The sequence below is a fragment of the Sinohyriopsis cumingii genome, chromosome 8, assembly GCF_028554795.1.
Source record: "Sinohyriopsis cumingii isolate HCF-2022 chromosome 8, ASM2855479v2, whole genome shotgun sequence".
NCBI classification, from domain to species: domain Eukaryota; kingdom Metazoa; phylum Mollusca; class Bivalvia; order Unionida; family Unionidae; genus Sinohyriopsis; species Sinohyriopsis cumingii.
The window spans coordinates 112,766,251-112,791,575 of record NC_142968.1 but is presented as its reverse complement, the minus strand read 5'-3'; the positions used below and the strand labels follow the sequence as shown (position 1 = coordinate 112,791,575).

The 25,325-nt window shown below is 42.5% G+C and overlaps 1 protein-coding gene across 3 annotated transcripts in view; it reads right to left on the bottom strand.

Annotated features, from left to right (window-relative positions):
- LOC149794395 (uncharacterized) overlaps nt 1-25,325 on the bottom strand; it is a 121,044-nt gene that overhangs the window by 76,127 nt on the left and 19,592 nt on the right. For all 3 annotated transcript variants that reach the window (XR_016423023.1, XM_089968573.1, XM_089968574.1), the window contains exon 2: nt 3,000-3,413. Coding sequence is in view for 2 of the 3 variants with exons in the window: in XM_089968573.1 (XP_089824699.1) it covers nt 3,000-3,413 (414 nt within the window). In the remaining variant the exon portion in view is untranslated. The remainder of the gene's footprint in view (nt 1-2,999; nt 3,414-25,325) is intronic.

Genomic DNA, 25,325 nt, shown 5'->3' with positions numbered 1-25,325 from the left:
CTAGGCTTTGCATTTGGCTACAAATGCAAAAGAATTTTGAAAGTGGTGCTATGTTTTATTGCCTGGTGAAAGGTGCTGGCGACAAATTTTTATAAAGTAAGTTTACAATTTCTCATAGATATCAGCGACTTGGGACACCTAATACCATTTTTCACTATCTGCGGCAGTCAGTGGATCAAGTCGGAAGATGATGAATAAGACGTTATTTGAATATAATTGCAGCTAACTGCAAGCTGTCAGTCAGTTTTGAGAAGCAATTAAATGTGATTAGTAGGAAATAAGGAATGACCAGGGAATATACTCTATTGTTGAACAGGTTGGCAAAAAGATTTTGTCATTTGTTATGTTTATTGCAAACTGTGAGTGTGAGATGCACTTGGGACTGCTTAGTGTTTTAGGGATTATTTACTTAGATAACACATTTTTGTGGTTTGAACTTAACTGAGTAACACAGGATACTGCTACAAGGATGCCAGTCGTTGACTGTTATGGGCCCTTGTCGCTTATATAAATGAAAAATTAAAAATTTACTTTATAAATCTAGTCTGTATCAAGCACAAAGAATATGGGCTAATCAAGCTCTGAAAAATAAAGATTTATATCTGGTTGTGTCAGACTCAGAGGCAGTTACCAGGTTACTTGTTGCCCCTATTTCTAATGCAGACTGTGAGAGGGGGTTCAGTTGCCAGAATCTGATCAAAACAAACTTACAAAATTCAACGGGTATATGTTCTGAAAAATTTAATTTGAATTTCTATTGATGGGCCCAGTGTTGAGAATTTTGATTTCATGAAGGCATTTAAGAAATGGTCTGGGAAACAAATGCATATACTAATGAAGTGTCAGTGACATTGTTCATAAAGGCTAAGCAGAATTTCGTATTATCAGTTATAGAGAAACAGTCTTATTCATTTTTGCTTTTCATATGCTATACAATGAACTTCACATGTATCTGATGATATTGCTATATTTATTATTAATTATTCTTGTGCTTTGAAATGTAATAAAAACATGTAAAAACTGTTTTATTGTCATGTTTATATAAGTTAAAAATAGGGCCAATATAATATTAGGCATATATTTAAGTCCCTGAATCATGGCATAAAATGGCTCCTTTGGCTGAAAAGTGGCTCCAAATTTTTAAATTTGGCGAATGTCATGGCGCAAAGAAAAATATTTCCAAGGGAGGTCCTGTGGTTCCTCTCAAATAATATCTAAACACAACATTAAATATGTCTGAAAACTGATGTTACAAAAAGAACATAATAAATAAGACTAACCAAAGTTGTCCAGCTCCATGTACTTGTATACAAACATAAGCAGTGGAAATGCATTATTCAACTACTCCTATATGACAATTTGCAAATATTCCACAGTGTAAAAGAACCTACCTGACCTAACTGATCCAACAGGAAATAACTTAATTCTTCCAATAACCTACCCAACTATCCTTTACATTGGGAAACACCACTAAACTCTAAGACAGGTTTTGTTAATAATATTATTATTAATGGTCATAAACATCTACATCTGCAACTATATATAGATCCCATGCATCTCCACTCCTTATATCTTAAAACAGAAGCTATATCTGTATAAATAACTTAGCTATAAACAATCAATTTACAAAAATAATCTATATACATAACAATCACAGTAAGTCTTCTAGTTAAAATTGCAATGCTGACGTAAACATCCATTTAGTATAACATTTTCAAGATGATCGCTGTTGTAGCCATATTATACACCAAATCCGCACCATTTTTATTTAGAACCAACTAGACATCATAAAATAGATATTCTGGTGATAAACACATGTCAATATGACTTACTGTTCAGGAACAAGATTTCCAATATGGCTGATGAAGTAACCATACTGGATATCTAAGCAGCACCATTTTAATGTTGGGGTAATCAGACATCATAAGAAGTCTTTAAGCAAAAACACCAAACCAATATTCAGCAATAATAAGACTTTCTAACTGGTTGCTGTGGTGGCCATACTGAAGTCTAAGTGGCACCATTTTAATTTATCATCAACAGACCATGGCATGAATGTGTGTGTGTGTGTGTGTGAAGTTTTTTTTGTCAATACTCCAAGTAGTTCTGGAGAAAGAGCAATAACAAAATTGTGCTAAAAGATGGACAGAGAGTGGACAACAGATAAAAGACTATATCATCAATTCTTCTGGTCTATGTCCAATATAATTAACAAGAACTTTAAAGCAGGGTTGTTTCAAGGCTGCATCCTTGTGCCAATGGCCTTATTTATCATCTTCAGTGCATGCACGTTCCATATGTTGCACTCTAAGGGCAAATTAAAAAAAAGACCCATGAAAATAAAGATAAAATACCTCAATGGTGGACATCTGACTAAACTGAATGCGTTCCAAGTTTACTGAATAGAGTGTACTCATTGAGAAGAATCACTGGATAATACATTTTACTGGCTGAAAGAAATGTCTTATGATTTTAAATTTTGGACACAAGGTGAAGGCATATGGTGGATAACTGATACAGTATATAAACAGGTTCTTATGCTGTTATTGTTTAATTCTGGCACTTTTAACAAATGAATAGCTATAAGACTCTGAGGAAATGGGATCTAATGCCTTTTCCTATGGATACACCTAGGCAGTTGACCCAGGATAGTCTGGGCCAGTACAGAACCTGCAGCCCATGACTTACAAGTCCAAAGCTCTACTAATTGAACTACCATGGCTCTCCATGATGACAAAAAGATACAATCTTAGCAAACACAATGACACATTTATTTAGTAGTGTAATGGGAGGAAAAATGTAGATTCAAATGTCCAAAATTAATTCTAGACAGTACTGGTTGCTAAAACACGAATTATTCAAATCCCAGTATGGAAGGCATACAACAGGATTTGATCGTAGTTGGAACTCGTACAGTAATGAAATAATGTTTGAAAATGGAAAATACTATGTAAATTTACCATGAAATAACAATGGCTAAGATACAATACAGTACTTACTTATAACTGCCAAGTTACTAATTGCAGTTGCAGTGTGGCTAGCCTTATCTGTTGAAATTCTGTAAGTCATCTCACATTTGAATTCTGCTTGATCATTACATGTTATATCTCCTCCATTCAAGGTCAACATCAGTGTGCCTGAGGTTGGTGGGGTTCCCACAAGACTTCCAGTGAAATTTGGTGATTTTGCCTGCATATCTGTTGGTATGTTGTCTTGTATTACACGATCAATAACATCTATAGTTAAAATCTCAACAAAGTCTATATCAGTAGGTCTTCTTCTGGACATTACAAGGGTAAAGATACCATTGTTGTCTGTTCCATCACTAACACACCGCAATTCTAACCTGTTCACAGCATTTGCTGAACCTATCACCATGGATGATGGAGTAACAGTCATGGAAACTCCCTCAACTGTCAAGAAAAATGTAAAATTATAATAAGAACCTATCATATAAAGCACTAGACTCCAAAAATGAGGTATCGCTGGTAACCTCTGCTACACATTTGTACATTATACCTAAAAAAAAGGTCCATTCATATGCTGGTATTTATGGAGTATTACACAGCTGAAGGAAGAGTAAAAGTAATTTTTCCAAATACAATTTTGAATCAGATTATACATATATATTGTTTAGGCTGTTAAAACTGTGAATTTGCTTGTATGTTATTAATTTACAAACTTTTTATGCCAGAGAGTTCTTGCTGTTTTTGCATGAAAAATTGGTGCAAATCTGAATCCCATTTTAAACTAAAATTGTGCAAGATGTTAGATCTTTCAAGTCACTTGCCCTGTGTACATGGGACTCATTTTTGAAGCACTGTTTATCTCTCACTCCAAACAAGGAAAAAAAAAATCATACAGCACTGCTTGCAAGTACATAAATGCTTTCCTGTTTGAAAAAAACTTTACATGAAAGAGCACGTGTTGTAAAATGAAATGTTTCATCTGCAAAGCAAATGCTAAAGCCTGTACACCATTAGCAATCAGATAATCACATCAAAAGCTGCTCCATGTGACATATTTCATGCATCAATGGCTTGGATTAAACTTCAGATTAAAGCCAGTTTCTCAAGCAATGTTACTGTTATGTTTGCCTGCCTGCAATTACGTAAGTCAGGAACAAAGGAATGGGTTAGCGCCATGTGTATGTAGACCCTGTGTCTATCGTAGCGATTCGTGTTGTACAAGAGCCCACATCATTAGGTGTCAAAACTAACATATAGATGCTAGAAGCTTTGTTCTCGAACAAAAGACCCTCGATGCTGTTGTAAATCTCCCCACTTTGACAGATGGCATGAGGCTCGTCTGTTAATCTGGACCAACTGGGGTAGAATTGATATCCAATCAGAACTGAGGAAGGGTGGGGCCATCAACTCGAACCAGAATTTAAGTCATTTGGGCTGGGAACGAATTAGTCATTGTGAAGAATCTTGCTGAGAATAGCAATAACTCCGAGGAAGCCACTCGTGAATTGGCGGGAAAAATAACCTTGGTACATTCAAGGACAGAACGCTTCATAAAGGTCAGCAAGTTATTTGCTTGATTGTTGCAGAATGTTACAGCATTGTAATTATAATTATGTGCAGTATGTATATTTACTTACTAGAATTGTTAGTATGTAGAATTAATTTTGTGTTGTTTAATTTACATGCGTACTTGAGAAATGAGCCATGATTATGTAGATTGCTAGCTGTATTTATTTATGTGATATTCTAGATTTTGCAATTGTTGAATTAAATTGTAACTTTGGAAATGGTTGCAGTGTGTAAATTTAAATATGGATATTTGAATATTTGTGTACACTTGTGGGAGTGTAATGTACAGAAATGCGTCTGATTGTTGTGATATTGTTCAGAATAATGAGATTAAGAATATATTGATGTGACGCAATTTGGTGACATCTGTATGACAAGTAGGATACCGCTCTTTATTTCAGTGTTGTTTCTATAAGAACGGGGGCCCCGAGTGGCCGAGTGGTCTAAAGCGCTGTCCGTTACGGATCACTGCCATCTCACCTCTGACTGTGTGGGTTCGAGTCTCGGATTCGGCCAATGTGGGTATGTGAGAAAGCTTGCCAGTAGCTTCACGTAGGTCGGTGGTTCTTTCCGGGGGTTTTCCTGGGTTCTTCCTCCACCATTGATACTGGCCGCCATGTATAGCCTATCGTGTGCTGAAAAATGGCGTTAAACCCTACAACAACAACAACTATAAGAACGCGTGTGGTTTTCGATGTGCACGAATGCGTGACGGAAGATGTAGATAGCCTATATCTGATGATTGATTGTTGATTTAGTGTGAGCGAAATGGCTAACGAAACATGCTAACGTCCTTGTGTTTTCACAGGAAGCTTTTGGGGACAGAACTACCGGGTAGTCAAGTCCCGAGTCTCAGAGAGACAGGATAGAACAAGGCAGTAGGCAGAGAACAAGCCTAGCTGCTAGAGAAGGAGAAAGAGAGAAGGGGGAGGAGAAAAGGAGACAAAAGGGAAGAGGATAGGAAGAATCGCAGACGGAGAATGCCGGAAGGAGGAAAGGAATTAGCAGAGTAGAACACAGATGAGTAGAAACCAAGTAGAGGGGAAAGCCATCTCACACTATAATCACGTGATGAAATAGGTTGTTACATGGTCAGTAGTAAATAGGGATACCCTACGGACAATGGGAATTAGCATTACAGAACCCCTTGGGACAATCTACGGACAATGGAAATTTAACATGGCGAAAAATCGTGGGACAATCTACGGACAAGGGGAATTTAACATGGGAATAAATCGTGGGACAATCTACGGACAAGGGGAATTTAACATGGGATTTTTTTTTTAAATTTTTAAAAAAAGGGGTAGGCAATTCAAAGACTATCTCTTTTCGAGAAATATGGCTGGCCCTGAAAAGGGCCTTTGGTTTATGTTAATATGCCCTTAACATAAAGGGCATTTGCGACATCTTCTTGTCCTCAAACTTCGTCTTACAGCAGGGCCATACATCAGAGTCCTCTTGAGGCAACCTTGTCTCTCTATATAGACTCTTCTTATCCACAGGCTGCTGTTGGTCCTGTGGACAACGGTCCACTTGGATCGGACATACATGAGCATGTCCGTCCTGAACATCATTGTTGACACAAGGGTTGAAGATTCAACGTCGGTCCACATGTTGAGGCTCCGAGAATAGGTGAATCAATGCAGTGAACGGCGCTTATTTATAGGGACAGAAAGGATTGAAACGGATTGAGTTCATTCACCAATCCGAACACGCGTTACAGAATTCAGTCAGCCCGCATCCAATCCGAAGAGAGCAGTCTGTGACGTCACGTAGTCAATATAGATTCGCTAGCGCTTGTGTGCAGTCAATCTATGCGACAGTGATTCAACATGACGGAAACTCAGAAAACTATCCATTGGGGTGCACCAGCAGGGGAGACCGCCCAAGGGAACTCGGACTTACTTTCAGAAGAGGTGAATTGGGATTTTGTGGATTTTCTCTCCTCGCAAGAATTTGTTCCGGAACCTTCGTTACCTTCTTCATTACCGCAAGTGGAGAATTTTAGACAGAGACAGAAAGAAGAATTGGAGAAATTTATACAACGACAAAAGGAAGCCGAACAAGTTTTTCTCCTACAGCAACAGCAGCAAGAAGAAGAGGTAAGAAAAAAACAACAGCAGCAACAGCAAGAAGAAGTAGTAGCAGCAAAGAAACAAGAGGGTGAAAATCAAACGGTCACGGTACTGTTGGACATTTTAGCGGAGTTAAGAAGTCTGAAACAAATGTATCAGACTTCATTATCACGACCGAAGAGAATACGACCTTCCCGAGCTAAACACGTCAACCCTGTGACTAAGCCTACCGTACCACCCTTAGTGATTTCAACCCAATCATCATCAGCATTACGCAGTTCAGAAGTAGGCCTTGGCCGTGGCAAAGGCATAAGGCAGTTAAAATTGATTGGTTAAACTCACCCCTGCACCATAAAGAAAAAAGGCCCTTTTCAGGGCCACCCACATTTCTCGAAAAGAAATACAATTTCAATTTGCCAATAACTCAAAAAACCCCACCCATTTTACCCTTATAGTACGTGTCTGTGTATGAGTGCGTGAGTGTAGCTTCTTATTTTAAAATCAGAACTCAAAGACTCTTACCTTATATCATTCATTTATTCTTTTCTCCATTTTTTACAATCCAATTCACAACACAACACTTTAATAAAAAGTTCATTGATTTCTTCTGTCTCCTTGTTTAGTCTCTCTGTTTTTTGAATTTCTTCACCGTCACACTCTTTTCCTCTTCTTCTTCCTCCTCGCTTTCTTCCCTTCTTCTTTTTTTCTCTTGTTTCTTTTTCTTCACCTGTCTTCTTTCTTCCTCAGAAGAATCCCTCTCTTCCTCTGAAGAATCCCTCTCTTCTTCTGAAGAATTCCTCTTTTCTTCTGACTCCTCTTGTTTCTTTTTTGGGCAATCTGGAGACCAATGTCCTTTTTCTTTACAATAATAACAGGTATCTTGACTTTTGTCTTTTTTAGCCCCTGTTTTTTTTCTTTTTTGACGGTCTGGACACTCTGAAGACCAATGCCCTTTCTTCTGACAGATATAGCAAGTATCTTGACTTTTATCTCTAAAGGAAGGAGAGTAGTCCGTAGGCTGGTCTGAAGAGAATTTTCTAATGACCCCTCGCAAAGCTCTGACGAAACGTTCCATCTGGTCAGTCTCTTCCATCGTTGTGTTCGGCTTGAGAGTGAAATGAATAGTGAAAGGACAAGACACACACCCTTTTATATACGCTGGTCTGCTATGACTATAAAGTAGTTTATGGTGTTTGAACTTGAGTCATTTGACTTTTTGCTTTCAAAATGAAACGATCCCATTCATTCGAGAAGAAAGAAGAAGAAAGTAAGAGGCAGAAACGTGATCTATCGCCTCGTACCAGGGCTGAAATCTTGGCACAAATTCATGCCAGTGATTTTGAAGAGGACATGAGTGAACCAGAATCCGAACCCTCTAAACCAAGTTCACCACCCTTTGTCAACCCTGAAAAGTACTATTCCATTCGAGAGACGGAAAAGCGCTCCTCTAGAAAATTTAGAACCACGGCTTACAAATACACGGTGAAGTTTAAAGATTTCAAGGCTGAAGTGCCGTTAGAGAAAGCAGAAGTGTTCATCACCGAGGTGTGGGATTCTTTGCTCACTGCACTCAAGCAGCAATGTCAACCCAAAGAAGACGATCGCTTGAGACTTTCCATACAACACGACGGTTTGAAATCCCCTGTTTGGATCGAGTTTAGCACCCCTGCAGAATTGACTGCTTCCAAAGTCATGGACAAGATTCAACACGTGCAACAATCTAATGACCAGTTTGACATCACCGATGGAAAAGCCACACTGGACATGACCCACGTCTCTCCTCCTCAAGGGACTGGACGCAAAAAGATGTTATTGGTAGACGACCTTCGCAACACCAAAACAAGTCTCGTCCGAATTAACAACCCTCAAGACCAGATGTGTTTAGCCCGTGCCATCGTGGTGGGACGAACCTATGCCAACAAGAACGACACGGTAGAATGGAAAAGAACCTGGGACACTATTCAACGTTCCGACCGAGCCAAACAACGAAACGAAGCAGAACTCTTGTTACAACAAGCCGGATTGCCCAAAGACACACCCTGCGGCATTCCTGAGATGCAAAAATTGCAAGATGTCCTAGCTCCACGATACACCTTGAAAGTGCACCCTCAAGAAATGCGCGGACCTCTATTGTTTCGAGGCCAAGATTTTAAGGACGGAAAATACATTCATGTTTATCATCACGATGACCATTTCGATACGATTACCAGTATCACCGGATTTCTGGGATACGGTTATTACTGTGAGAAATGTGACCATGGTTATAATAATCGAGAGCAACACAAGCATTGTGGATTGAAATGCTCAGGATGTTTGGCCTCTTCACCCTGTCTGAGCGAAGAACCAGTGCCTTGTTCCACTTGTCTGCGCACGTTTGTCAGCCCTACCTGTTACCAACAACATCTGAAAACGCAAGGTTCACAGAAGAAATGTGCTTGTCAACTCCTGAGATTGTGCCCTACGTGTGAACAAGTCATATGTACCAATGCTGCCAAGGCACACGTATGTCGAGGAAAGAAAAAATGTCACATTTGTCACCACATCGTGGACTTGGAACACCAATGCTACGTGCAAAAATACCAACCCCCACCAGAGAAAGAGGCCGGTCACAAGAAGAAAGGCAATTTCATCTTTTTCGATTTCGAATGCATGCAAGAGACCGGCATTCACATTCCTAATTTCTGCGTGGCTCATCGAGCGTGCGAGAAGTGTATTCAAGAACCTATCTTCAGTCATTGCCCTCACTGCAGCAAGATACCCGGAGGGCGTGAAAAAATCTTTCGAGGACCGAACACGTTAGCCGATTTTGCCCAATGGGTCTTAGACCCCGTCGACAAGACGTGGAGCCAAGAGGACATCGAACGTTACGGAGATTGTCATCGTCATGCCACGGTGATGGCTCACAATTTCTCCGGATACGATGGACAGTTTCTTTTGAGGTACTATACGGAACAAGGCACCGAGTGTCCTAAAGTGACTTTGAACGGAGCCAAAATCATTTTCATGCAAGTGGGACAAGTACAGTTTAAAGATTCGATGAGCTATTTGGCCATGCCTTTGAGTCGAATGCCTAAAACGTTTGGAATGACAGAAATGGCTAAAGGGTACTTTCCACACTTTTTCAATACGGAAGCCAATCAACATGCTGTTCTACCCCATTTGCCTGAGGCTCACTATTACGACCCCGACAACATGCGTACCGAACAACGAGAAGCTTTCTACGCTTGGTACCAGATTCACGCCTCGGACCCTTTCGACTTTCAGGAAGAAATGCTAAAGTATTGTCGTTCCGACGTGGACATTTTACGGCGTTGCTGTGGAAAATTTCGAGAACTGTTCATGGAACACGGAGGGGTCGATCCTTTGAAAGAAGCTTGCACCATTGCCAAAGCGTGTTCCTTAGTGTACCGCCAACGATTTATGCCTGAAAATACCGTGGCTGTCATCAGTCCTCAAACGACCCACTATGTCAAGCGTCAATACTCGGTCAAAGCCCTACGTTGGTTACATTACTTGTGCGACAAGGAAGACAAATGGATTCAGCATGCCCGCAACGGAGGAGGCGAAAAGACCATTGGAACGTATTCGGTTGATGGTTGGGACTTAGAAAACCCCAAGATCGTGTACGAGTTTAACGGTTGCTTATTTCACGGATGTCCCGTCTGTTACCCTGACCGTGGCACTAAAAATCAGTTTTTGCAACGAACCATGGAAGACTTGTACCAGGACACTTGTCAGCGACGCCTAAAGTTAGAACAGCAAGGATACCAAGTGGTGGAAATGTGGGAACACGAGTACGATCACCGTATGAAAACCGATCCCGAGTTTAAACGCCTCGTGGAAAGTTACCAGTTCATGGACCCGCTGAACCCGAGGGATAGTTTGTACGGAGGAAGGACCAATGCCACCTGTTTGCTGTACCAAGCCGACGAAAAGAAAGGAGAAGAAATCAAATACTTGGATGTGTGTTCGCTGTATCCCTACGTGTGTAAATATTGTCGCTTTCCTGCAGGGCACCCGCAATTGCTGACGGAACACATCGACCTGAAAAACATTCGACAATACGAAGGCTTGATCAAGTGCAAAGTTTTGCCTCCCACGAACCTCTACCATCCCGTCTTACCTCACCATTGTCAAGGCAAACTGATGTTTCCCTTGTGCCGTACTTGTGCCGAAACGTGCAACCAAGACCAGCCTTGTCATCACAGCCAGGAAGAACGGGCCTTGACGGGAACCTGGGTCAGCGTAGAATTGTTCAAAGCTCTGGACATGGGATACGAACTGTTAGAAGTATACGAGATTTGCCACTTTCCCAAGACACAACAGTACCGCAAAGGTGATCCCAGTCAGAAAGGCATTTTCGCCGACTACGTGGATGCCTTTTTGAAACTGAAGCAAGAAGCCAGCGGCTATCCTTCCTGGTGTCACACTCCCGAAGACCAAATACAATTCAAAGAGAAATATTACGAACAAGAAGGCATCACTTTAGACCACATCGAGAAAAACGAAGGCAGGCGATCGTTTGCCAAAGTGATGTTAAATTGCTTGTGGGGTAAAATGGCACAACGACCGTGTTTACCCAAGACGGAATATTTGACAGAACCTTCCCGCTACTTCCAGATGATTCACGACAAAACCAAATACATGAAACACGTGGACGTCGTTCGAGAGAATTTGATCTTGGTCAATTACGAAGAAGATCTGGACTTTGTACAAGACGACCCTTTTGGAAATGTCATCATTGCGGCTTACGTGACAGCCCATGCTCGCTTAAAATTGTACGAAGCTTTAGAACTGTTAGAAGAACGCGTCCTGTACTTTGACACGGACAGTTGCATTTACATCCATTACCCGATTCAACATCACCCTAACATCGAAGGAGACCGTTTAGGAGCCTGGACAGACGAGCATCCCGACGACAAGATTCTAAGTTTCGTCAGTGGCGGTCCCAAAAATTACGGCTACGAATACCGGGACAAACAAGGAGAAGTGCACACGACGTGCAAAGTGAAAGGACTGACTCTGAATTATCGTACCAGTCGTGTGGTCAACTTTGGGGTATTGAAAGAAGCCTTGCAATCGGGAGAGGATGGAAACTTTAAAGTGACCACTCACCAACCGAACAAGATTGTACGTTTACCCACTCACCACATCGTCAGTCGACCTTTGGAAAAAGTTTATCAAATCGTGTACCAGAAGCGAGTTCGACTTCCCAATCATTTCACCTTACCGTATGGACACGTTGGTATAAAACATTGGTTGTAAGAGGATAGCCACCCACCAGAAAGATGACTTCGCCACAGCAAGAATCGAGTGAGAAAACCGATGAGAACTCCAAGTTCAAACCCTACCATTTTCAAGTCTTCTTACCTGACTATTGTGATTGTGCCCGTCGATTGGACACGTTTCAGAAATGGCCTACGGATAGGGAAGGATTACCTTCTTCGCATGTTTTAGCTAGAACAGGATTTGTCTACTTGGGACCTGAGTCAGGATTGGGATACGAGGTACAGTGTTTCGCTTGCGGACTGAAGTTACGAATGGATCTATGTATCTATAAAGATTCAGCTATTCTGGAGCATACTCGATGGTCTCTGAACTGCCCTTACCTTTCTATGGCCTTTCCACCCATCGCACTACGGTACAATGTTGACGGTACCTTAGAGACGGTACCTTCCAGAACAGGACATAAAAAACGTAAAAAAGGAAAAATGTACAAGTTGGAGACTGCATTGAGACTAGTATAAAAAGGGGGCTATGGTCAAGATCGATAGTTCATTGTGACTACCAAGACCGAGCGAACAAGATGAATACTTTGAAAAAGACATCGTTTCAGTTTGGGGATTGTAAAAAAGTTGTATCTTCCTCTAGTGTGACTAATACTGGATGGATAAGACCCATGCATTGCGACGGAAAATGTCCGGAAGGAAACTGCGATTGTCCATGTGGTTACCATTGTAATTGCGTAACGGAGTTTGCAGACGAGTGCGATTGTGAGCCTTGCGATGGGACCGATGCTGTACGTTGTGACCTGAGCGATGCCGTAAAGCATCATGGGAACTTTGTTCTCACTGCCCCTGTCATGGAAAGTGATGCTGTGCGTGTCAAACCTGAGGGATGCGAAAGCGATGCCGCTCGTCCTCTTAGACATTTTACCGGGTTTAAAGGGGAATGTTCACCTTCACGTCTACCCCCCTACGGATGTCATCCAGCCCTGAGCAAACTCCTGTTCCTGTCACCCAACCCTCATCGAAACGAACCTGTGAAAAACGAATATTCGTTTCCTGTGCGTTTGTCAGAATACTGCGACTTTGAAAATCGTCTTCAATCGTTCAAAGGAAAATGGCCTAAGTATCTGGGAGGACCGACCCCCGAAGAATTAGCCAGAGCCGGATTTTTCTACTTGGGCAAAGGAGATAAAGTCAAGTGCTTCAGTTGCGGTGTGTCACTTCACCACTGGGAACCGCAAGATTCGGCCTACGTAGAACATGCTCGATGGTCACCGAATTGTCATTACTTACCCTTAGTGGGACCGAGACATTGAAGTAACTTTTTACCATAATCATCTGTTCATGGATACTTTACAAGAGAACATTCGTGCTTTGCCTGTGGAGTTGAGAGAACGCATTTACCGAGAGCTGGTCAAAATACAAGTGAAACGTAAAGAACAATTGCATCCGTTACGTCACCGGTGTTTGAACCACTGGTACCTGAAGGCTATACAAGGACTGATTCAATTGAAAGTGTTCCATTGGACAGACATTGATCAACGACCTCCTGGTTATAAAAAGGAATGGTTTGGTATTGACGATTCTATCTACTACATTGTAAACGTACTGCATCGAATTCCAGAGGAAGAGTTAACGAATTACCAACATCTTAAACACAATGTCAACTTGGTGAAAGAGGAAACTTCTGAACGAATTGTAATGTGTAGATTAGTGACTCAACGATTTAAATTCGACACTGAAGTGAAACCATGTTTGTGCAAAGAGTACATTTCTTGTGTCAGACCAAAGAGGATTTAGTATGACCTATTCATGGATACTTTACAAGAGAACATTCGTGCTTTGCCTGTGGAGTTGAGAGAACGCATTTACCGAGAGCTGGTCAAAATACAAGTGAAACGTAAAGAACAATTGCATCCGATACGTCACCAGATCTTTAACCACTGGTACCTGAAGGGTATAAGAGAACTGATTCGTCAGAAATTCTTTCAATGGTCAGACATTGTTCAAAACTTTGAGGTTGCTAATGATCGACATGTTCATGATTATGGTTACTTCGAGATTCACCTAGTGCAATGCATTGAGGAAGACAAGTTAAAGGATTACCAACATATTTTACGTGGAATCTACTTAGAGGAAGAGGAAACACCTAAACGAACTCTGACGTTTCGGTTACAGTATGCAAGATTTAGATTCCCTACTGGAGAACGAAGATCTCTGGCTAGAAAGTACGTCTATTGCATCCGAAAAAAAGAGAATATAAAAACAGGCTGCCATGCCACGGTTTATGTCACATGTCATCCAACAGATTCCGTGGAAGGAACTCAATGACCATATTCAAACCGTGGATCATTACCATCAATTATTACAAGAACTGTATCCATTCAATTTTGGACGACAAGTGGTGTGTGTCTTAGTGACTTGTTTTCTGGGATTTCGTTTACCAGCCGATTCTTTGTGGACTCTTTACGATCAGTACTTACCACCTCCATGGCCTTAAATGGTCACGAAAAACTCCTTTTGCTCAAAGCCTTGCGTTTTCATCTGGATACTTCTCGACCTCAACAGGAAAAAAAGATTCGTCAACTTTTAGCTACCCAAGATGTGTATGACGATGTGTGTGTAGCTTGTGACTTACACCCTCATTGGACAGATGTTCGTGATTGGAAAAAGGGGGGTTTTGAGGCTTGGACCCAAGAAGTGGCCCAGTATGCACAAGAGTTGTTCAAGGAAAAAAGTTACTTTTCAACCTGTGTTAGTGACGGTGCCAGAAGAACCCGTCACCGAGAACAACCACTCGCTTCAGGACAGGACTGTCATGGACATTCCTGAAAGGTCATTCCGAGAGGACACTTGTGTGACAATACCTCATGTAGAGACTGTAAGAACATTACACACTGTCCCTAGGACATCTTGGTTAACCAGAACATGTTGTACAGACACTTGTTTATATTCCACTTTGATCGCTTTGCTGTGTTTTATATTCCTGTACATCACTATTTGGGTTGTATGTATTTTTGTCTTTCGTGTTCATATTTGAAACATTCAATAAACGTGTTCTGAAAAAGTATATAAACTCTTGTCTTGTTTGTTTTTGTGTCACAAGTGACATTTCTGACACCATGGCTACCTCTACTGTCTCTGCTCCCTCTTCCTCTACTGTCAAAGTCATCGACGAACACTTAGATCGTGCCAGTTGGGAGGCTTTGTATCTTCGCCATCCCTTTAACATGCTCATTGCTGGACCTAGCGGTTCAGGCAAAACCGAATTCGTCAAACGTTTGATCGAACATAAACATCATTTGATCGATCGGCCCCCTCAACGGATCGTGTGGTGTTACAAAGAGTGGCAATCGGCGTACAGCCTTTTGCGAGAAAGTCAAGGCGATTCCATCGTGTTTGTGGAAGGCATTCCTAAAGAAGACGACGGCATCGTCTCTGACTCCCGTCAAACCCATTTGGTCATTTTCGACGACATGTTAGGAGAAGACGAAGAAGAAATTAAATTGTGGTTCACGCGCAAAGGGCATCACCGTAATGCCAGTGTCATTTACATCACCCAAAATTTGTTTCAACAAAGTAAAGCCCATCGCACCATCAGTCTCAATGCGCATTACGTGGTCTTGTTTAAAAGCCCTCGAGATAAATCGCAAGTGCAAGTCTTAGCCAAACAGTTAGGAACGCCTTGGCTGACTCAGGCGTACGACGATGCCACTCAAACGCCACACGCCTATTTACTCGTCGATTTGAAACCTACGACCCCCGAGGATTTGCGATTTCGTACCCACTTGTTTCACCACTGGTGCCAAGACGGAGGGCCTGTCCTGTACACGTCTCCGTCCTCGACTTCATTTCACTCCCCATCAAAAAATCTATAAAAACCTCAGACCCTTTTTCGTCTGTCTCACACAGTGTGAACATGACGTCCCTTCAGTCGCATCTTCCCGTCAAATTGATTCGTGCCTTGTATGGCATCAGTCGAGAAAAAGATCCACAAACACGAGCCCGTGTCTTAGAAGCTAGTCTCAAAGAAGTCTTACGATGGTTCACGGTGACGGCACGTCAATTACTCCAAGGAATCATTCAGATTCCTCATCAAACCCAACGCTTTTTCGATCGAAACAAAGTCGCTTTGGTCCAACTGGCCGATCCCCGCATCGACACTCAAACCAAAAAACAAATCATTTTGAAACCTGGAGGGAGCGGTACTCTAGGAGGGGTCATCATTCGCTCACTCTTAAGATGGGATCCTAATGCCCCCAAAGTTATCCCCAAGACAAAAGTCCAACGAAGCCCCAAGAAGAAAAAGAAAAAGACCAGGTCCCCAAGAAGAATAACTTCTCCAGTGGCAGGACCCTCCTCTTACCAGACACCACCCCGGAAAAAGAAAAGAAGCCCCCAGAAAAAGAAACAGAGAAAAAGTCCCCAGAAAAAGAAAAGTCCACAGAAGAAAACTAGTCGCAAGAGAGGCACTTCGGCCAGGACGCAACCTTACACTCGCAAACCACGACCTGCCACGGCCGTGACTGCGTCTCCGGCATCCTCACGTTCATCCACTTCTCCGTTGATGACACCCAGAACTGAAGAGTACTTGGAGACGTTGATCACACCAAGAACATCTCCGTTGATGACCCCCAAAAGAACTTCCCCAGTGGCAGGACCCTCCAATTTAGTGGCAGTGGCTGCTGCTCACAAAGTACCTTCTCCCAAAATCAAAGTCCAAGAAAGATCGGGCATGTTACAAAGTTTACTGGATTTGTCCAAGCAAGAACTGGCTCGATTTAGTCCGTTGCGTACCCCTGCACGACGTGTCATGCCTGTCCTCAAACTGATAAAACGTAAAGACAATCAGTGGCGACGCGTTCCAGTATAAAAAGAGCCTGTGACCAAGTCGGGGTATCAGTGAACTTGTAAAAGATGTCACCTCCAAGAAGCCACAAAAGAAAGAGACAAAGGCAGACGCGTCATCCGACAAAGCGCTTAGCCAAGCATCGACATTACCCTAAGAAAAGACACAGTCGTTCCAAGAAAAAGAGGCGTCAACAAAGGGGAGGATTCCTTGGCGATTTTGGGAAAAACATTGTCACCTTTATGACAAAGCGATAGTCCCAAAAAAAAAGATAAAAGGGTGTGCGTTAAGTCATCGACGTTAGTGTCTGTTCGGTGAATGTCCCGGAACCCACAAGCAAAAATGTCACCCTCCAGAAAACCCCAAGGAAAGAAAAGGAAAGGACTGCCACCACGTTTAGCTAAACATGGGGACATGTTATCTGTCCTGTCCAAAGCTTCTTCGCCCCTACGAAAAAAACTCATTCAAACGGCCTCCAAAGAGGTCATCGATACCGTCTGCGAATGTTGTTTGAACGTTTTGAAAGGCACGATCCCTTTGTCCAAACACCAGAAACAATGCTTAGGCAAACATCGTCACGTTCTTCGCCAAATGGTTCAAAAGAAAATTCCCATTCGTCAAAAAAAGAAGATGTTGGTTCAACGTGGAGGCATTTTGCCTCTCTTGTTAGGCCCCATACTGAAAGGAGTCTTGGGAACCATGTTGGGAGGACTGATGGGAGCAAGATAAAAAGGCCTTCGAAAGTCCCAAGATCTCAGAATCGACCCCTGACAACCCCATGGAAGGACGAAAACTAGCTTTAGTGCCTTACAAACGATGGATGGAATACCATCGGTGGCAAGAACAACGCACCCCACATTTACCTCCCAATCCCAATTTGAGCGAGATGTCCCAGTTACAACACGAATTGCAGTCCTTGATGGATCGCCAAGATTTGTCCGAAACAGAAAAATCGCAAAAGTACGGTCAACTCTTGCAACGACTGCAACTCTTTCACCAGAAAGCTTTAGACGAAACAGCTCTACCCACTCTAAAAGATTTTAAGACCTTCATGAAAAGTCCAGCACCATCACCAGTACCAGTACCAGTACCGGTACCAGTGGTCAAGAAAGAAAAAGGAAAAGAAGAAGAAGAAGAAGGGTTTCAAACTCCACCAGAAAAAGTACGCAAGTTAACAACACCACCTACCTCCAGAATTGGATGGATTAAAAAGATGATGGCCACCCCTTCTTCATCACAAGAGAAAAAGAAAGTGAAGACAGAAGTGAAACAAGAACCGATATCCCCTGCTCAGACATCCTCCTCTTCGACACCTATTGCCGGTCGCACACGCAAAGCCTTGCAATCCAAGAAAATACCCCAAGAGAAAAAGAGTAGCCTCTTCCAAGAGTGGGTGCCTTATTAACACACCAACACAAAAAATGGAAAAAGTCTTAGCTAGCATTTACTACGATCCATCGCATCCTGCAGGTTACGCAGGAGTTCAAAAATTGTATCGTGCTGCCAAAACGCGACTGAAAAGTCTCCGTTTACCTCAAGTGCAACGATGGTTACAAGAACAAGCTACCTACACTTTGCACAAACCCATTCGCCGCAAGTTTGCCAGAAGTCGCACCCGAGTGGAAGGCATCGATCATCAATGGCAAGCCGATTTAGCCGATGTCTCTCATTTGGCCAGCTACAATCGTGGCTACAAATATTTGTTTTGTGTCATCGACGTCTTTTCCAAATTTGCCTGGGTCGTACCCTTGACTTCCAAATCCAGCAGCGAGTTAGTGCGAGCCCTGCAACGGGTGTTGAAACAAAGCGGTCGTCGCCCTCTTCGATGGCAAACGGACAAAGGCACCGAATTTCTGAACCAAGCTTTCCAAAAAGAATTAAAGAAACGTGACATTCATTTTTTTACCACCGAGAATCCCGAAACCAAAGCCAGCATCGTGGAACGTTTTCAACGCACTTTGAAAGAACGCATGTGGAAATATTTTACGCATCACCACACTCTGAAGTACATCGACATCTTACCGCACCTGGTGCAAGCGTACAACCAATCTTACCATCGAAGCATCGGACGTGCCCCGCAAGACGTGACTCCCGACAACGAAGTGCTGGTGTTCGAGCGCCTGTTTGGTACGTCCCCGACGAGGGCTGTCCCCAAGAAAAGTGGTGAGTTGACCGTAGGAGATTGGGTGCGCATTGGCAAAACCAAACGCACTTTCGACAAAGGTTACTTACCTAACTGGACGACCGAATTGTTTCGCGTCACTGGACGAGTGCATGGCCGTCATCCTGCCGTCTATAAATTGGAAGACATGAACGGAGAAGTACTCAAAGGAACGTTTTATTTGCCCGAGTTACAACGTGTCACCAAAAAAGAAGACGACGTGTACGACATCGAAAGCATTCTCGAACGCAGAACCCGTAAAGTGGGTAAACGACGTGTCAAAGAAGTCAAAGTACGTTGGAAAGGATATCCACCCAGTTTCGATTCTTGGATCGACGCTTCGCAAGTCATCGACTATAAAAAGAAGAAGTGACCATCATGCCCTTTCACACATCAGACGCAGCTACGTCGACCACTCCTTCTTCCCCTAGTTCTTCTGTGCAAGATTTACAAAAACAACCCTTGTGGGTGTGGTGTGGAGAACGTGTGCCTAAAACGCAAATCGTCTTTTTCTGCCAAATCTTCGTGGTGTATTGTGTCATCGGGGCAGCCATCGCCAATTTGAGTTTGCAACAAGGAGACAAACAATTGTGGACCATTTTATTGAGCAGTTGCATCGGTTACCTGCTTCCCAATCCGTCCCTGAAATTCTCCTCGAACGGGAACGTTGTGTCCAGTGCCAGTGTCAGTCACCACTCCAACAACCAGAACCAGAACCCCATTTTGGGCGGAGACACGCCTCTGACATCCACTAACCCCTCGGACAGCCACAGAACTCTGGAATTATGAGTCACCAAAACCAATTTTACTTAACCTTACCCAGTGACAGTTCCATGGAGGTGTTTCCCAAGAACACGTTGTGCTGTTACACGGCCAAATTACCTCAAGCCATCCCCTTAGATCACGAAGCCCATTGGGAAGTGGCTTTAGTCGAAATGATTCACCCGACCCAAGTCCTCAATGTCCTTCCCAATCAAAATAAATTTGATGTGGAAGTTTATGACGAACAACTGCAAAAGTGGATGAATGACAATAGCAAATATGACAAGAAAAAACCTAACAAAGACAATCCAAAGTGGACCGACTATCAGTTGTTCATTCCCCCAGGTTATTATTTTAGTGGTCAACATTTGATCAACACCATAGCCACCAAGTTTAATGGCGTGTTTGGGGAAGCTTTTAAGAATACCAGGAACAAACCTGTCACCCTGGAATACCACAAAACAGCTCGTCGCTTTCTGATCAAATTTCCTGAGGGTGATAAAATCATGGGTTTCTATTTTAATGATGAATTGTTTGACATGTTGGGTGGTGACATAAAGATGAGGAAGAAAACAGAACAAACACTAGCCCAAAAAACCGTCATTTACAGCAACGAGTCTTTTGGCCAGTATTTTCGTACCCCGGTAGAACTGAACCAAGGACTGAATTTGATGTTTGTGTATTCCGATGTGGTGGAATACAACGTGGTGGGACACACCTCCGTGCCGTTACTGCGTGTCATTCCTTTCAAAGTGGATTCTGCCACGAACGCTGACGAGGAAGGTGGAAACACTTACCACGTCCACCGCGAATTTGTCCATCCTCACTATTTGCCGGTCAGCAAGTCGTATTTGGACACGGTCAACATTACTATAAAAGGAGATCTGGGACAAGATATTCCATTCACCAAAGGAAAAGTCACGGTGAAACTCCATTTTCGAAAACGGTTCTCTCACGACTCGTAAGCAAGTCATGTATCCAGTGTACCGAGGGGTTGCACGACAGCGAGGACACGGTTTAGGAGACATGTTAAAATCGGCCTTTCGTTCGGTGGCCCCGGTGTTGAAACCGATGGTGACACGCGGATTGCACGCCTTGAAAGATGCGGCACTGACGCAAGGCAAAGAATTTCTCCAAAATGTCATCATCGACAAACAAAACCCTAAAGAAGCCTTCATGAGGGCTGGCAAAAATGTCTTGCTGCAAACGGGAAAAGACATTTTGGGCCGACGAGACACACCTATAAATGCCCTGCACGCTACCGAGTCTGGCATTCAGCAAGGACAAGGCAGAAAGAGACGACGAAGAAGAAAACACCCTTTTACCAGACTTCAAGCGAGAAAGGCCAAGAAAAGAAGAACCGTTCGAGACTTAGACGTTTTCGATTATTGAGAAAGAGAAAAAAATGATGCACCGAGAGTCTTGTGCTTGTTCCAAGACGGAACTGGATCTGTTTGCCATGCCCCCCACGATGATGACCATGCAAGAATCCCAGTGGGTGGAATTTAATCCCATCTCCACATTGACCGATTCTGCTCCCATCGAATTTGAAATCAAAGGACAGCCCGAAGATTACATCGATCTGAATAGCAGTTACCTGTACTTGAAAGTCAAAGTAACCGAAGCGAACAACGGTGCCATAGACAATGATGATGTAGTAGCTCCCGTCAACAATTTCATGCATTCCTTGTTTAGCGAAGTGGACTTGTACTTGAATAACAAACTGGTCAGCAGCAGCATGGATACTTACCCTTATCGAGCGTACCTGGAAAATCTCTTGACGTACGGAAAAGAAGCCAAGAACACTCATCTGGATGCTTGCGTGGTATGGAAACCTGACCAAGCGGATAGGTTCAACAAAACTACAATTGTTGCTGGGGATGAACCAAATACAACGGGATTTGTAGAACGAAGAAAGAAAATTCATCTAAGTCGTAGTTTAGAACTGATGGATCGCTTGCATTTGGACATGTGGTTACAAGAGAAGTATTTGCTGAACGGGGTGGATGTCCGCCTGAGACTGAATCGCAGTAGTGCTGCTTTCCATTTGATGACTGGTGCTGCTGATGCCACTTACAAAACCACCATCGAAGAAGCCAAACTTTATGTGCGTCGTGTGGAAGTGTTACCTAAAGTAGGTAACGACATCAGTCAGACATTGAGCAGAACAACCGCCAAGTATCCCATACGACGCGTAGAAGTGAAAACGTTCACCATTGCCTCTGGACTCCGATCCAAGATCGAAGATCATCTGTTCCAAGGACAGTTACCCAAACGTTTGATTGTTGGTATCGTCAAGAATTCAGCTTTCAATGGTGTCTACGACGAAAATCCTTTTCAGTTTCAACATTACAGAGTGTCCAAGATCGAAGTCAGTCGCGACGGCAAGACCTTGTGTACCCGACCTTTCGAACCTGTCTTTCATGCTGCCGATAAGACTAAGTCGAATTACTTGAGATCGTACTTGTCCCTGTACGAAGCCACCGGACAGTTAGGAACTAACACCAGTCACGGCATTACGTACGACGAATATGCAGGAGGCTATGCTTTGTGGGCTTTCGATTTCACTCCTGACCAGGGCAGCGACGAGGGACATTTCCACCCTATAAAATCTGGCCAGATTCGTGTGGAACTTCAGTTTGCGGTTGGTCTACCAGAGACGGTGAACGTCATCCTGTATGCAGAATTCGATAATACCATAGAAATCAACAGTTTGAGAGAAGTCATTCTAGATTACTAGAAGCCATGGAAGACTGTTATCCCTCTTTACAAAGTGAAGAAACTTTGGACATGGAATGTGAGGAGACCGTGGAAGGAGAATCCCAAGACGAAGAAATTGTCATGATGAAGTCGAGATGGCCAGAACAAGAAGCCCATTTAGTCTCCTGTTTTGCCAAACACTTGGTCGACAAAATGACGGAATTGATCAAGAAAAATTGCTATGGATGTCAAAACGATCATCCCAGTCAAATTCAACACGATAAATGCCTGATGTTAAGTCAAGAAGAAAAATTGGACGAGTATCTGGACGAAGCTTGGAGTCTCATCTCGAACAAAGACGTGTTGCACCAGTGGTATAAAGACTTGCGTGAACATTCTTGTCCACCATTAACCACTCAAGAGATCCATCGTATCGAAGCTCTCCTGAATCAGAGTGAGGAAACAGAACGAATAACCGTTTATTCGTCAGACATTTTCAAGCAAAAAGTCAGGATCGAATTGACAACTTATTATTACCTGTGAAGAAGAAAAAAGCACACACAAATCAATGGATACCTGGGAACTTTATTACCTTTTGAACCACAGTTCGTATACGGCTTCTTGGAATCCTGTCGTCTGTGCTAAAGATGAACTCCCTCATCGCAAACCTAAAGACCATCAAGCTTACGTGATCAACACGGACGACAGTCATCTCCCAGGAACCCACTGGGTAGCCATCTACTTTCCTCAAGAAGGATGTGTGGAATATTTCGATTCGTACGGATTGCCCCCTTTGGAAGACGATATCATTGACTTTATGAGAAGAAATGCTCAAACCACCCGATTCAATAATGTGAAATTACAAGGCACAGATTCCTTGGTGTGTGGACAATATTGTGTGTATTTTCTGCATCATCGCAGCCTGGGCTATTCCTTAGAACATTTAGTGACTCATTTTGATCCTCGTTCTTCTGCTAGAAACGATGTGAAAGTAGACCGATGGTTTTGTGACCATTATGCTTATCTTTTGTCTCAAGCTAGGAAACGTAGTGTCCATCAATGGCCTAATGATTTCCAACAGTGGAAATCACAATTTCATTCACAACGTTGTCAGCCTTGTTCAAAGTAGTTAATATTTGAAGAAAAAATGTTTGTGATCTGAAGAAAATTGTTTGATGTTATAGTGTTGGATTATTGTTAAAAATGTTGTTGTTTAGTGTTAAGTGATTTTTAAATAAAAAATGTTGTGTTTTGAAAAAAATGCCTTTGTCTTTTGTTTAGCTATAAGAATGTTGGATTGATGCTCTTTCATTTCTTACTATCCCTCTCATGAACGTTGCGGCTCGAAAACCGTGTGGGGGATGTTTTCCTTCACGTCCGCGCTTTAACTTTAAGAACCGGTTTGTTTCCAGTCAAACCATCCATTGTCGACTCATCCTCCTAAGAAGATGTGCTCCAAACTAGCTAAGCTCAACGAAGCCTACGTGAATCTGCATAGGGTCAGACACAGTCTGATACCGAAGCCAGAAGAAATAGAGAATGTGAGAATGTTAAAAATCACTGAAGACCTGATAGAAGAGCTCTTCAGAGAAGAAATGAACAGGGAGAAAGAAGAATGGACAGAGAAGTACAGACTTCAGAGACAGCAGCAACAGCAGCAACAACAGCAACAGCAGCAACCTGAAGCTGACAGAGGCTTTGTCGATTGTCGTATCGACACCAAAGAATTCTTCTTCTCTTTCCGAAGAAGCAGACCTATCGCCAGAAAGTCTATCCTCAGAGGACATCGCATTCTTAGAAACTAAAAAGAATGCCATAACAAAAAAACAAAAAAAACAGCCCTTTTCAGGGCTACCCAATACTCTAGAAAAGAAATAACGATCGATTTGCCAATGTGTGAAGGTAGAGTAGTGTGAAAATAAACACTAACTCTTTTTTAAACAAATATTTTAGGGTATGTGTTTGTGTGATTGTGTTTGTAAGTGATAAAGTAGGTTGGTGTGGATAGTAGATTAAAATGATGTTTGGTTTTTTTTGGGGCTGTTTGAGGTGTATATTTGGGGTTAGATTGGATTGCTTTGCGTATGTGGATAGTCTATTGAAGTGATGGGTAGCATAAAAAAGTGAGCGAGTGTTTCTTTTAGGTCCGCGCGTTGTTTTTTTGTTTTGGTCATGATCTAGGTAAGATGAATTTTATGTTATTAGGGGGATGTTTTCCTTCACGTCCGCGCTTTCAGTATAAATTGAAACTCGTTCGGCAGTCCAGCTACCCTTGTTGATTGATCAACACCAAAAATGAACACGAGACTGGAGAAACTGTTGGAACTTCATGTGCATCTGGAATATGCCAGGCGCATATTAAATGAACTGGCCGCTGAAGCCATTGTCGAGGAGGGAAGGATAAGAGAGGAGGAAAGAAGAAAAAAAGAAGAGGAGGAGAGAAGATATAAAGAAGAGGAGGAGGAAAAGGAGAGAAGAAAAAATTTCAGAATCCCAGAGAGTGAAAATTGGGATTCTGAAGCGACATATCCTGCCTCTGCTCTCTCCCCCCAAAAGGTAAAAAGTAACTGGGGGATAAGATGTGTATGTGGTGCCAGGCCTGGAAGGTGCCACCATTAACCAGGTGTCCATGAAGTTCCAAACAAAACAGCCCTTTTCAGGGCTACCCAATACTCTAGAAAAGAAATAACTATTAATTTGCCAATGTGTGTAGGTAGAGTAGTGTGAAAATAAACACTAACTCTTTCTTAAGATATTGTGAGGGTATGTGTTTGTGTTTGTAAGAACTCAGGTATGTTTGTGTGAATAGTAGATTATGGGTTTTTTAGCAAATGTGGAGAGTATAGTTAGGGTTATATTATATGAAATGAGAAAGTAGGGGGATGTTTTCCTTCACGTACGCGCGATGTTGGGTCATCATCTAGGTAAGATGAATTTTATGTTTTTAGGGGGATGTTTTCCTTCACGTTCGCGCTTTTCGTATAAGAACCCACAGTATTAGTTGTTCAAACC